The sequence below is a fragment of the Fonsecaea nubica genome (assembly GCF_001646965.1).
Source record: "Fonsecaea nubica strain CBS 269.64 chromosome Unknown Scaff10, whole genome shotgun sequence".
Lineage (NCBI taxonomy): Eukaryota > Fungi > Ascomycota > Eurotiomycetes > Chaetothyriales > Herpotrichiellaceae > Fonsecaea > Fonsecaea nubica.
This window is the reverse complement of record NW_019173683.1, coordinates 88554-101996: the sequence shown is the minus strand read 5'-3', so window position 1 is coordinate 101996 and position 13443 is coordinate 88554. Positions and strand designations below refer to the sequence as shown.

General features: G+C 52.8%; 4 protein-coding genes across 4 annotated transcripts; 3 read left to right on the top strand and 1 right to left on the bottom strand.

Annotated features, from left to right (window-relative positions):
* Positions 1 to 583: 583 nt before the first annotated feature.
* AYO20_02319 (hypothetical protein) lies at positions 584 to 2260 on the top strand (the record flags this gene model as incomplete). Its single annotated transcript, XM_022640623.1, has 4 exons — positions 584 to 610; positions 672 to 983; positions 1046 to 1743; positions 1801 to 2260. 4 exons carry the CDS (start codon positions 584 to 586, stop codon positions 2258 to 2260), a joined length of 1497 nt encoding a protein of 498 aa, XP_022503272.1.
* A 657-nt stretch (positions 2261 to 2917) lies between these two features.
* On the top strand, positions 2918 to 3847 carry AYO20_02318 (hypothetical protein; the record flags this gene model as incomplete). The annotated part of the gene is made up of 4 exons (XM_022640622.1): positions 2918 to 2944; positions 3014 to 3025; positions 3130 to 3343; positions 3471 to 3847. The coding sequence occupies 4 exons, from the start codon at positions 2918 to 2920 to the stop codon at positions 3845 to 3847; spliced, it is 630 nt and encodes a 209-aa protein (XP_022503271.1).
* Positions 3848 to 5343: 1496 nt separating this feature from the next.
* AYO20_02317 (pre-mRNA-splicing factor cwc22) lies at positions 5344 to 7646 on the bottom strand (the record flags this gene model as incomplete). Its single annotated transcript, XM_022640621.1, has 2 exons — positions 5344 to 5631; positions 5709 to 7646. 2 exons carry the CDS (start codon positions 7644 to 7646, stop codon positions 5344 to 5346), a joined length of 2226 nt encoding a protein of 741 aa, XP_022503270.1.
* Positions 7647 to 9670: 2024 nt separating this feature from the next.
* On the top strand, positions 9671 to 12967 carry AYO20_02316 (hypothetical protein; the record flags this gene model as incomplete). The annotated part of the gene is made up of 1 exon (XM_022640620.1): positions 9671 to 12967. The coding sequence occupies one exon, from the start codon at positions 9671 to 9673 to the stop codon at positions 12965 to 12967; it is 3297 nt and encodes a 1098-aa protein (XP_022503269.1).
* Positions 12968 to 13443: the final 476 nt, after the last annotated feature.

Here is a 13443-nt window from a genome sequence, read left to right as displayed (position 1 = left end):
CCAAGGCCCGCAAGGCTCGCTAATCTTACAACCTCAGCTACGAAGTTGGCTGCCGGGCAATCAACCACGAGGCGTATTCAGGGGCCCCTGCGAACCTATTTGATTCAGTTATTTGCATCGCCTTTGCTCTCAGCCAATCTCCGCCCTCGACGCTTCTCTATCAACGGGGCCAAGCCTCCATACCACCATCCTCAACTCGGCTCCCTTGGCCCGTTTGAGGCAAGGGCCGCAAGCCTTCCGTGTCAATGGGATCCAGAATAAAAAAAAAAGAACACTCGTACTTCTCGCTTCGCGGTCAGACATAGTACGGGTACAGGACTGATGGGTGTCTTGACAACTTCAAGAGCAATGGATACTTTTGGACTGTGGGATCTAGCGTGGAGGTGATCTGGCAACGGAAGAAAGTGCCACGCGCATTCTCGCCATGGTGGACTCTGCTCCCGATATCCGTTGATCACTCCAGGTATATAGGAGGGGGTTTGCCCTGCTGCGTCTCCACAAGTCTTCTCTCCATCAAGCATTTCTTGTCCCGCAGGCTGTTCCTCCTGAGAGTCGACCTCCAGCATTGTCTGATTCTACCACCATGGCTACAGTCGCAGTCCCGGTCGCCGTAGGTTTCTCCCTTCCCTCGACCATCCTTCCGGTTCCCCAATGCTAACATCAATCCCCAGCCGGAGTTCAACTCCAGCATGGCCAATGGAGGCGATCCACAGCAGATAGACGTCAATCTGCCTTACACCGGCCTCGAGTACCATTACGTCTACCAGGTGATCATGGGATGTCTCGTCTTCGTCATTGTCCCCGGTCTCGGCTTGCTCTACGGTGGCATGACGCGCAGGAAGTCTGCCCTGGCCATGGTGTTCCAATCCCTGACCGTGATGGCGGTGTGCTCCTTCCAATGGGCCTTCTGGGGCTTTTCGCTCGCCTTTTCCCGAACCGGCGGTCCCTTCATTGGCGACCTGAAGAACTTTGGAATGATCGATGTAAGATCTTCTCCAGAAAGCAATCGCAAGACTCTCGTGTCAGGGCACTAAACTGTATCCAGGTCATGGCTGCTCCTTCCTGGGGTTCGGCTGTTATTCCCGACATTGTCTTCTCTTTCTATGAGTTGATGTTCTGTGCCTGCGCGACTATGATCGTTGTGGGCGGCTCGTTTGAACGTGGCCGCATCCTTCCCTCCATCATCTTCGGCTTCTGCTGGGCCACCCTGTGCTACTGCCCAATCTCCTACTGGACCTGGAATGCCAACGGCTGGCTATTCACCTTTGGTGCTCTTGACTTTGCCGGTGGCGGCCCTGTGCACATCTCAAGTGGTACCGCCGGGTTGGCTTACGCCCTTGTCCTTGGCAAGAGAAGCCGATATGGCGAGAAGCACGTCTACAAACCCCACAACGTCACCATCGTTTTCCTCGGAACAGTCCTTATCTGGTTCGGTTGGTTTGGCTTCAACGGCGGTTCTGCTCTGAACGCCAGCATCCGAGCCATGATGGCCATCTGGAACACAAACTTGGCTGCATCGTGTGGTGTGGCTGGTTGGGTCCTTATGGACTACATCAAGCACCGCAAGTTCTCTGTCGTTGGCGCTTGCGAGGGTGCCATTGCTGGTCTTGTTGGTATCACCCCTGCGGCTGGTTATGTGTCTGTCTGGTGTGGCGCTGCGATTGGCTTCATCACTGCCATTGTGGTTAATTTGTTCGAGCCCGTCAACGACTGGCTTCACATTGATGATGGCTTGGAAGTCTTGTGAGTACCATCCTACCCGTGGCGGTGATAGAATTGGTACTGATGGATCATTTACAGCAAACTGCACGGAATCGGCGGCACGGTCGGAGCATTCCTCACCGGAATCTTCGCATCTGCATCTGTGTCGTCTCTTGATGGCGTTACCATCGCTCAAGGAGCCATCGATGGCCACGGCGTTCAGGTGGCCAAGCAACTCGCTGAAATTGCTGCCATTGCCGCTTGGTCATTTACCCTGTCCTACATCATGCTCACTATCCTCAAATACATCCCGGGACTGCATCTAAGAGTAACGGATGAAGTGGAAATCATCGGTCTAGATCTGGATCAATTCTCTGACGAGCTTATTGGCGAGTGGTCATTGTTCCAGGACGAAGCTTCAGTCCGTCGGAGCTCGATTGCTCAGATCAACGCTCAGATCACCCAGGGCGTCGCGCCGGGCGACTCATCTACCCCTCAGTCTGAGAGCGTCTCTGGTGAGAAGGAGCCGACCAAGTCTACGACCGAAGCGCCGCAGTGATTGCGTAGTATCCCTGCTACCCCGGATTGGCTTAGTTGGTTGTTCCCTAATTAGATGTATCGTCTTTATATACCCAGATGCGTGGGAGCTTCCCATAGTTTGAGCGAGGAGTGGAATCAAAATTGTCGCTGTTCTGCACATCTGTCCGTCGCTTTGACCCGCATAATGCTGTCAAATCTCTGGCGCTATGATGAAGGGCAATAGTGTATAGCATATTGACCGACTTGGTTAGCGCCTTGCCGAGTGATCAAACGAGGCTGAACTGGTGGGGGTTGATGCGGGGGTGACGGGCGACAGTTGAAGGTGGCTTTAACTCGTTGCTCAATGTCATTTCTCCGATGGGTGCCAGAGTTGTGTGCCTGCGCCATTCGTGCCCCAGAACTCTGTACCTTGTCCATGATAAATTGCCATATACTACCTGCTACAAACGCATAGGAGTCTCGGAAGGAGAATAAGTCTTGCTTTTGAACATTTCCTAATCCTTCTAGCCCCCCCTTTCATCATCGTCTCCTCTCACGGATAGAGATTCCCCACCAACGTACCCGTCCGCAGCCAGACTTCAGCTGCTGCTCGTCCGGTTCAGCCTTGGTCGGCGCAGGCTCTGCAAAAGACAACACACGTTTTCCTCATTAAACCACCCCGTTTCTGTGTCCCGCAATGTTCGCGACGAAGCGACTAGGAAAGGTGAGTGGCTCTGCTCTCCCAGTTCACATTCTTCCCTCCTCCATCCCTCCCAAACTAACGTCATCGCAGGAGCTGGTCAAGGTAATGATCACATGCCAACGACACCCCTCCCCCAAAACTACACCGCAAGCCTTGTTTCCTCACACCGGTCCTTTTTACCAGCCGTCCTTGTCATTGCCTGCTAGTGGTCTGTCGATCTACCAGACACCACGAGTGCTGACGTCCGTGCTATTGTTACCTTGTTGCAGGCAAAACAAAAACTTCCTCCGGGGATCGAGCTGGTCAAAGCGGACGACTTCCGAGAATGGCTGGTTGACATCCAAGTCCTAGACGCGAATCCTCTGTACATGAACCAGACTTTCCGCCTCAGTTTCCTTTTCTCAGACTCTTATCCCATAGGTAATGTGCCGCACCAAACCCCCAGGGAAGAAAAGGAAAAGAGGCGGGAACAAGGGAAGAACGGGTAAAAGCTGGGCTAGATTGACCTTTTGACTGACATTGGGTATAACGACGGCTATTCATACAGAAGCACCAGAGGTCGTCTTTCTCAAAGTCCCACCCGCCGCAACCGACCCCGCGAACCCGCAACAACAGTCCCAGTCCCAGACACCCTTTGCCGGCCGCCCCATCCCGATCCATCCTCACATCTACTCCAACGGCATCATCTGCCTCGACCTGTTGGGCTCGGCGGGGTGGTCGCCCGTGCAGTCGGTGGAGTCGGTGTGCATGAGCCTGCAGAGCATGTTGACGGGGAACAGCAAGAATGAGAGACCCCAGGGCGACGAGCAATTCTGTCAAAGCATGGGCGTGCGCGGGCCAGACGGGTGGAGCGGGTACCGAGGCAAGGGCCGCGGACGAGGGCTGAGGGATGTACGATTCGCTTATGACGACGACACAGTATGAATTAATTACGACAGCATGATAATATATTACTCTAAGGCGTCAGGAGAACCAGTTGGGGGATGGATGTCGCTTGCTTGCTGGTTGGCTGGATGGATGGCTGGTTAGTAGGCCGATGGACCGGCTTGCAATAGTTGGGTTCGCTGGGCTGGTACGGGTGTTGGGCGTTTTGATAGGAAACTCAGGCATCATATTCTGCAGAGTCAAGTCGTTTTCACAAGTCTGGGAGAGAGTGCTCATTATTGCATGCATCAATGGCAAATGCAGAACACCACCGAAAGCGCTGCAAAGGCTTCTTCCAGGTTCCATGGGCTATGTATAATACCCATCCCTCGGGGTTGTCTTCCGTTGTTTCTTGATCCGGGACATATGGCGTGGGACATGGGAATATTGTTCATGGAACATGGACATGGTACATGGTACACGGTGCAGGATTTATATGTGAGAGTGAGAGAGAGTGTGTGTGTGGCATGGATGGTATAGTGGTATAGTGGTATAGAAATAGCATCACTACGACAACATCATCTAACAATGGACTGGATTAGACCATATCCCTCAGGCGGCCGCCCGATCCATTTTGGACTTGATCGAGTCTACCCACTACATACGATATAGGCGAGATACTTCTTTGAGAATTGAAGAGAGAGCAGGGGACGTGGAATTATTAAGAAATACTATGGACTCGATACTCGTGTCTCTTCGTTCGCGCCACACCCTAAAGATTTTCTGGGTAAGAAGAAGTGGAACCAGAGCACATAGTGAGAAGCCACGGCGTCTATCAGTAGAAAAAAGAGACACGGCCGATCCGGTGCCGCGAAAAGCTGGCTTGTTTCGACGCTCATTTCGCTTCAAGATCGCCTGCGTCCTACAGGGACGGACCAGCATCTTCAATGTCTCATTTCCGCTTACTCCCTTTTTCTTTCCAATATACCATGTCACTCATTCTTCCAAAAATCCATGTGATGGGTGGTGCATAGAACTAGTCAAAATCCGCAGCCCTTGCTCTTCCATCGCCACCCTTTCTGTTCGGACTCATGCTTCCCGACCATCGCCTCTTCCCTTCCTTCCTTGATATTCCTCGTGCAGGTGGTGGTGACCTCGACCTAGACACTGATCGTCCGCTGACACTAGACGAGTTCCTTCTCCTGGGCAGAGGTGCTCTTCGTCGTGGAGGAGTCAAGCTTCGACTCCTGCTCCTGCTCCTGCTGGGTGAATATCTGTTGACTTTACGCCTGGGTGGTGAGCGTGATGGCGAGCGTGATGGACTTCGAGTAGGAGCCCTTCGTGGAGCTGGCCGACGACTAAAACGTGGTGGTGTACGTGATCTGGACTTGGGTCTTGCAGCTGGAACGTTGCGCCGGCGAGATGGATGCACAGCAGGACTGGCTTGGCGTGGTGGTGGTGGGGGAGAACGAGATCTCGACCGTGACGTCGAATAACTACCGGAACGCCGATTCGGGAGGCGACGTCGAGGGGGCGAGCGAGAATCTCCGGTGTGACTACTGTACGACTTTGAGCGTGTACGTGCTCGTCCACGTGGATGGCCGTTGTCTCGTCCTCCTTTTGGTGGTTGACTCGGAGAGGCCGAATAGGAGAGCGATCGTCTTGCTGTTTCCACGCGTCGTGGGGGTGAACGAGAGCGAGAGCGCGATACCGACGAAGAATAGCTCCTTGCCCGCCTGTTTGCACCGCGAGCCGGAGGTGGGGACCTCGAAAGTGACTCGGAAACACGCCGACGTCGAGTCTTCCTTGTCGACCGGTCGTCTGGTGTCAATGACCGAGACCTCCTATCTGTCCGTCGAGGTGGACTTCTCGTGGATGACCTGCTCGTCGTATAGCTCGAATAGCTCGAATATGAGCTGACGCTTTCAGAGTCCGAAATATCATCCTTCGGTGCAGGCAGGGCGGGTGGCTCTGGTTTTGGCAAATTCTTGAGATGCTCACGCATCTCCTCCGTGAGGGCCCCCATGCCGATGGAGGTGAAGTAATTGATCGCGAACCGTGTATTACGAGGTGTATCAGTCGGGAAAAGACCTGAGAAGCAGGGCCGAAGAATATCATCCTTCATCCTCTTCTGAAGCTCAGGCATGCCCAAGGCTTCAGCCAGGTCCTGGAACAATATCTTAATGAAAATGCGGCTGCTGGAAGTAGTCTCTTCTTCATTTAGGTGCACAACAGAAAACACGTGCCAACCAATAGCATCGGTAGCCAACAGATGTCCGAAGAATCGAGCAATGTTCCGTAGGCGATTTGTCTCGTATCGATGAATCGTGTCGTAGTATTTCGCAAACGACTGTTCAAACAGGTCCGTCCAGAGCCGGTTAAGCTTCGCAAACCTCTCACCGACAAGGCCAAAGAATTTCGAGTATGTCTTCTCCTGTGAACAGCACTCGATGATCATGGACGGTAGCTCAGACTCCTGGCCTGCCGGGAGTTGGACTTTCATCAGCTTGTGACACGCTTCTTCGAAGTCAAGGCTGGACATGATGGTCAGGTAGATTGTCCTTCGCAAATTAACCAGGTCCGTATTTGTTTGGTCCTTGATTTCCATTGCACGTTCTTGTTCGGCGTCTTCATCATCCGAACTCTCCTCAGAGCCGCTATCGTCGTCGTCTTCCTCATCGCCGCTGTCCTCCCCGAGGATTTCGGCTTTCAGTTTCCTATACGCCTCTTCATGTTCTTCCCACTCTGGATCGTACTTGAAAATATTCAACGAGTCTTGAACATCAATATCATCATCAAGGTCGACTTGGTGCGTAATTTGGTCTTCCTCCTCCACGAGATCGAGTTCCTCGCGAATTGCCGGGTTGTCCTTGTACCGATCCTTTCTGACTTGGAACAGTACTTCTATCATGTATTGGACTCTTTTGTCGATGTCAGCTTCGTGCAATATGCTTCGAAACTGATCAAACACAGCCAATGCGATAGGAGGGCTCATCTCCTCCAGATGTTGGCCCACTTCCCGGGTCAAACCAACCGCGATTTCCACAGAATCATCAGTCGGCTTGTGCAAAAGCAACAAAAGTAGCTGTGCAGCGAGAGTCTCGTGCGCCACTTGCTGGTTACACAGGTGGGCGACGAAAGTGGTCGAGGACAAGCAAACTGCTTTGTCATTGCGCTTGAAGGCTTTTCGAAATTGAACAACCAGTCGGTTGAGGAGTAACTCTCCGACTTGAGGGAGTTTGGTATTCACAATGGCAGCCATCGCCGCATATATCGGGGTGAAAGGTAGGGAAGCGGCCTGCGCTTTCATGATGCTCCGACAGAACAGCCCTCGACCACGGACAAGATTTTCACCAAACAGCTCCGGGACAATGTGCTTGATGTTGGAGACATTGACCTTATTAATGAGGCCGTTTATGGATTTTTTCAAAGCCTCCCAAGCCATTCGCTGGTACTCTTTGCTTGACTTGTCGGTGATCTGTGACTGTAAAGCACGCAGTTTTGCAGGAGGTATATAGGTGCCGCCCGATCGCATCGTGAGGAGCTTCTCGTACTCGGCTTTGGCAGCCGCTTGTTTTTCTTCGGCCGTCAAAGGTTTTCGTCTTGCTTCATCTGGTTCCCTAGGTTTGAACTTGGCGAGTAGCTGTCTCTCGCGCTCATCCATCTCACGTTCCGGCTCCGCGCCCCTTGGATTGCGCCCATCGTTAGCTTCGACTGGCGCGGGTCGGCGGCGTCGAGGAGAGGGTGACCGAGATGGAGGTGATCTCTTTCTTGCTACCGAGGGGCCGGGGGAATAGGAACCACCTGGAGGCGGCGTGGGAAGGCGGACAGCAGACGAGAGTAACATGGTGTCCGCCATGTTGGCAAACTCAAAGACTGCAAGCGGTGGTTAGAGGAAGCAGAATCTTCATTTCCTCTGCTGTTGCCGGTTTCGTGGATACGAAGACCTCTTGATTTGAGTTGAAGGCAGCGGCAGGCAAATAAATCGCAAAGTCGATTTTCAAACACGGACTCGGAAAAACCCTTCCGGAGCGATTTCCTTTTTAAGCCATTCAACGAAGTGACATTTTCCGACAACGCGACTGCGTGTCCATTTCAGTCCGCGTGTCAAACATTACAACAGTGATTATTCACGGCGTCTCTTGCGATACATAAGGTCTCAAGGGCATCATCCACAAGCAGGAACAAAACTGTGACGAGATGGTATTTTCTCACCCTGCGAACTGCGCGGTCAATCGAAATGCTAATGGTTCCCCTGTTGTAGCTGGACAAAATTGTGGGCATGGCGATGCTCGTGGTAGCAACCACAGTCTTCTTATATTACACATTATGGACCTTGTTCATGGTATGGCACCTTGCACAGATATGAGGCTATCGACTAAAATTTCTTGCAGCCCTTTGTGGACGACGACCATCCACTTCAGAGCCTGTTCCCACCTCGCGTCTGGGCAATCCGAATCCCTGTCATCCTCACGCTCCTTGGTTCGGCGGTCGTAGGAACGTTCCTTGCCATGGTCATGATCAGAAGCAATAGGAAGAAGGCAGCAAAGGCTAGAGCTGCTGCGGCCAAGAAGTCGAAGTGAAAGAGGAGGCATCAAGATATGGAATCAAACACGGTGTCAACGGCGCTCAGGCGGTGGGCAGTTATGCAGGTTTCATGTCCTTTGTCGACACCGAAAAGTCGGGCATTGACATTCATGGCCCGCAAGTCCTCTTTTCCACGGGATCAGCCGATTTAGAAGGAACCCAACTTTCCCTTCCGCTCAATGCAGAATCAGGTGTGACCCAGCATCGACTGGCCGAATCCGAGATTCCGCGGTGTTTGCATTCAGTCGTATGCCTGAAAAATGACGAGGAGTCTTGTACCTATAAGCCATCGATTGAGCCAATACCTTGGATAGATGGAAACCTTTCTGCAATGACTCTTGTCCCAGCCGAAAGGATGCTTGTTTATGCATGAACAAATCAGTCGACTGACAGATGATACTGCAACCTATTACAGCCCTTTGCAATCCGTACTCGGTACAGGGACCCGTCTGTGGCTTGAATGGAGAACACGAAGACTTGGGTGGGTTTGGAATGTGAGTCAGGCGCAGACATCTAACGAGCTGGAATTATCTGCTTCTGCTTCCTTGTAAGGCTGGCTGGCAATGAGGTAACTCGGAAGGACACCTGCAGACCAAAAGCATGAACTTTGAGGACGACTGATCCTCCGGTCGTAATGGAGTGTAAGACATGCTTTCTGTGATGATGTCCTTGTCGCCGGGCCTTGGAATCTGCGAACAGCCTCGCTACTCCGGCGACTCGTGACTCGCCCAGCCACATCCCGTGGGCCTGGGAACATCTCCCCCGCACCGTGCTGCAAGTGACCGCCCCCGAGTGTTTGGGAATCAGTGACCATTCAGACGTCCCCCCAGCGCCCCGTTGCCGATAAGCAGGTCACTAAGTTCACCTGGAAAGGCCTCCTGACTCAACGACTACTTCATTGCTGAGTGCCTCTTGCACAAGTACGTAGCTACCCCCGAGCAAAGTACATATAAGTGATGCCACATGACTGATTCTGATTACAACCATTCCTTTCTCTGACCAGACAAAGAATAAGATACCCACAAGTCCTTCGTTGCACACTACTCAGCGGTCCCTCCTTTGATCCTAACACGCAACTGTTGGTGCAAGCTGATCTGTTGCTCGAGACCACTCCTCACTCATTCCCTCTCCAACCGACGCGTCGAATAACCCCGCGCCGGTCCCTCGATTCACTTCAACAACAGCACAGTGGTCTTGTGTGTCCTGCGGACGCGGTCGCTCTACTTGCAGATACAGCTTGGCTGCTTGTGAAGAGTAGTTAGCTAGGACCTCACACTGCCTTGCCCCATTTCTTGAATGCCAGCATCCAACAAGCCAACCTCCGTCGAGTCCAGGATCTCTGAAAGAGAAGGCTTCCAAACAGTGGCAGACCAAGATCGCCCCGCCTCAAGAGCAGGAAAGCGAAAGACAAAGAATGCTGCTGTTAAACAGCTGTCGAGCCTCGATCATGCCGAAAAAGCAGCCGAGTCAATGGGTCAATCTCAACAACCCCCTATCTCCTCAAACCCTCCGCCTTCCATCCTGGGTCAACTACCCCAGGCATTCCCTTCGAACAGAAGGATCAGCCCGGTCGACGTTCTCAACGACGTGAACGCTTCCCAAAAGGTGTCCGATGAGCACACTCCCCCAGCTGACCATTGGGCTCGGAGTACAGTCCATGGCAGGACCCCGCCTGTTGAACACATCCCTGGTCTAAACACAGGCGGCTCTCCTCCTTATGAGCCAGGCTTCAGTCACCGCGGCGTCTTCAACAGCAGGAGCCCTCCAATCTCACCTCCGCTACGAAAGGCCCGTCCTGTCAGCTACAGCAGTGCTATCCCTCCGCTCCCGACTCATTCGAGAATCTCGACCTCTCCGTATGGCTACGGCATGACTGCTTATGGATCTCCGCCTGCCCCGCCTCATCTACCTCAACAACATTTTTACGGGCCTCACGATGTTGATCTAGGTCTCCATCCTCCCCATACGCCTCTACCAGAACCAGTCCCATTGAAATTCGCTCGCCTTCCAGGATCAGGAAACGAGTCTCGTGAGGCTGCTTTACTCGCTGTGGACGGTGAATTGCACATTGTGAGCTACAATGGCGAGAAAACCGAACACATAGGAGCGCTCAGCGGCGTGCAGGGTACCATCCTTGACGCCGCACTGCTCACGTGGAATACCGGCGAAACTCCCTTTGCGGATTACAGGCCTCTGGTTGCACTCACAGTCTATGGGCCCGGCGGGCCTGGACCTGGCCCCTTGGTTTCAGAAGACCGGGCCTTTCCAGGGCACCATCAGACGCCCTTCGAGACGAAGGTAGTGGTATATTCAGTCGGCAAATGCTGTGAGGTCGCCGAGCTGCTGAGAGTGCAGACAGCCGTGGAGAGCTTTCCCGGAGTACCTTCAAGCGTCAGCCACGCAGCAAACCTGAAAGTTTACTCGAGTGGCAACTTTGTTGTCGTGGCATCCGTTGACAGTGGAGAGATGTTTGTCTTCTCTATTCGGCAAGGCAAGGACTCTGCAGTATTTGAATGCTTAGGCAAGTACTGGACTACGATACAACCTCAACTCCACAGAAGGGACTCCTCGTCTCACGGACCAGGATCGGATGTAGATGTTTCACCTGCTGATCTTGGCCGTGGTCCGGATAATCAGAACCTTCCAATTCTCAGTCTGAGCGGACGATGGCTCGCTTTTTGTCCTGCAAGCACACCGTCACGAAGATCTGTTGGGGCTGTTTTGGGCGATCATGTTATCCATAACAAAAACTCTAATATTACAGCTGGAACGGCGCCTTCGCGACCTTTGCCCAATTGCGATGTTGAGTCTCCTGATGTCGACACATTCCTCAGCAAAGTCGCCAAAGGCTTCGCTCAGGAGGCGGTAAGGGGCGCAAAATGGATCAGTGAAAAAGGAATGCAGACGTGGCAGAGTTACTGGAAAAGGGACCCGACCAACCCTAACATGCCAGCTGCTCCATCCTCCAGCCCTCCAGTTTACTCTCCTCAGCTTGGCCTGACACAATTTCCGCCTACTCATGCCATTGACCAACAAGGCGTGTCCAAGGACCCGGATCTTGTCACAATAATAGACTTGAAGTTGCTCCAAGACAACCAAGGCCGAAAAGCAATCTCTGAGTCCAGCCCGATGGTCACATTTCAACCACCGGGAGGTTGTAGCTTTCTGTCGTTTATGCCTACAGGTCTCGGTATTTTGACAGCCAACCGCAAAGGTGATGTGCAGTACGTCTGGGATTTGATGCAGATGAAGTATGTCATCGTTTCGACACCTTCGAATCCTACCGAAAGCGGACGTGTGCGGCAAATTGCACGCTACGAACGATTGAGTCCCTCCTCGATTGTCGATGTTGCCTGGGACGGTTCTACTGGCTCCCGGTTTGCCATTCTGACGAAGAATCGAACTATTCACCTGTTTGACCTGCCAAAAGGCGCTTTTCAATGGCCGCCACCTCCGACCAAGAGGAATCGGCCGACTTCAGCGCCGGCTGATCCCCACCAGGTAAAGACAGACCATGATCCAGCGCCGCCCGGCGGCTTCTTTGCCTCCGCAATGAGCATTGCAGGTAGAACCCAGCCGATGCTTGCAAGTTTACGTGGTAGAGCACCAAGTATTAGCAGTGGGGTGGCTGGGATGGCTCCGGCTGGTATGGGGTTTGCCTCTACGACCAGTATCAAAAGCGGCAGCAGAGCAGTGGCAGCGGGACTCAGCAAGTCTTTAGGTGCTGCTACCGAGACTGTTACCAGCATACGACACGCGAATCAAAGCAGGCTTCATCTAAAGATTCCAGCCCGAGTGGGCATATTTTGTTGGCTCCGACGTGATGGGAAGTCAGTACTATCTATCCTGGACGAGAACAACATCAAGAATTACTATGTGCGAATGACAAAGCCTAGGGAGAACCGGCAGATGGAAACGGTATCGGTATTCGATGCACGCAGGGCTGTCGCAATCAAGCTCCCTAAGGCTGCGGAACTCGCTGCAGACCTTCCGGTGCGGAATCGCTCAGACGAAGCACAGGGGGACAGCGATGCGACATCTGCACTGCTCAGCTTCTGGAAAGTCCGATCCACGAGAGATGGAGGTTCCAGAACGCCACACCCGCTCGCTTCAGCCGAGATCGAGACCAATGCGCCGTACCAGCCTTTTCATTCCGACCGCCGAGTTGCCATCTCCTTATTTCCAGATAGGGTAAAGACCAATCATGGAGGCATCTCGGCTGCGAGACCTGGCCAAGCTCCTGTTGCGGAGGCTGTTGGTTCGTCGAATCAAAAGTGGGTTTTCGGCGACGAGGTTGTCTCGTATGCACAGAATATCACCAGCCAACAAGCCGTAGACGAAGGCTCTATTATCTATCGAGAAACTACGGTTTTCTCTGGTAGCACATCCTTGGCCGCAGGTCCGACGGGACTGTTGGATGACGAAATACCACAAGCCGTCAGTAACACGAAAAAGAAGAAAGGCAAGAAAAACCGAATGCAAGCCCGGTTGTTCGAACATGACAATACAAGCGAGAACATGATTGATTTTGCAGCGCAGGATGTCCCTTTTGAGCCCGACGAAGACTTGCTCCGAGGTGACAGTCCCCCCTGAACATCGTGAGCTGCGCGAGGAGGTTGCTCCGACCATTCTTTTTGCCATTGTGCTACTCGATGGTGTTTTGTTTCCCGCAGGGAGCCCGCTCATCTGGTGGGAATGGGTGCTGTTCAGACGGTGCTTTTCATAGCTTTGCTCCCAGCTCAGTACTGTATCTACCCACGCTATGCTGGCAGATGTGGTGTCGTTACATCCCCGTTCTATCACACCATGTGAGCATTGGGGAGATTGCTTCTCTGTTGAATAGCACCAGAACACGAATACTTGGCTCTAGCAAATGCACGAACACTTTCCAAGTTGTAAGCTCCCGGATGTGCCTGAATCGCTGCAGCATTGAGATTGCAATATTGATTGCGATTGTTTCAATCATGTCTTCCATTATTGTCTGGGTTTCCCTATCACCAAAGTGCACCACTTTTGTTCTCACCCTGGTACTTTCCTAAGCTTGCCATTGTCTCGGGTGATCTACCTTT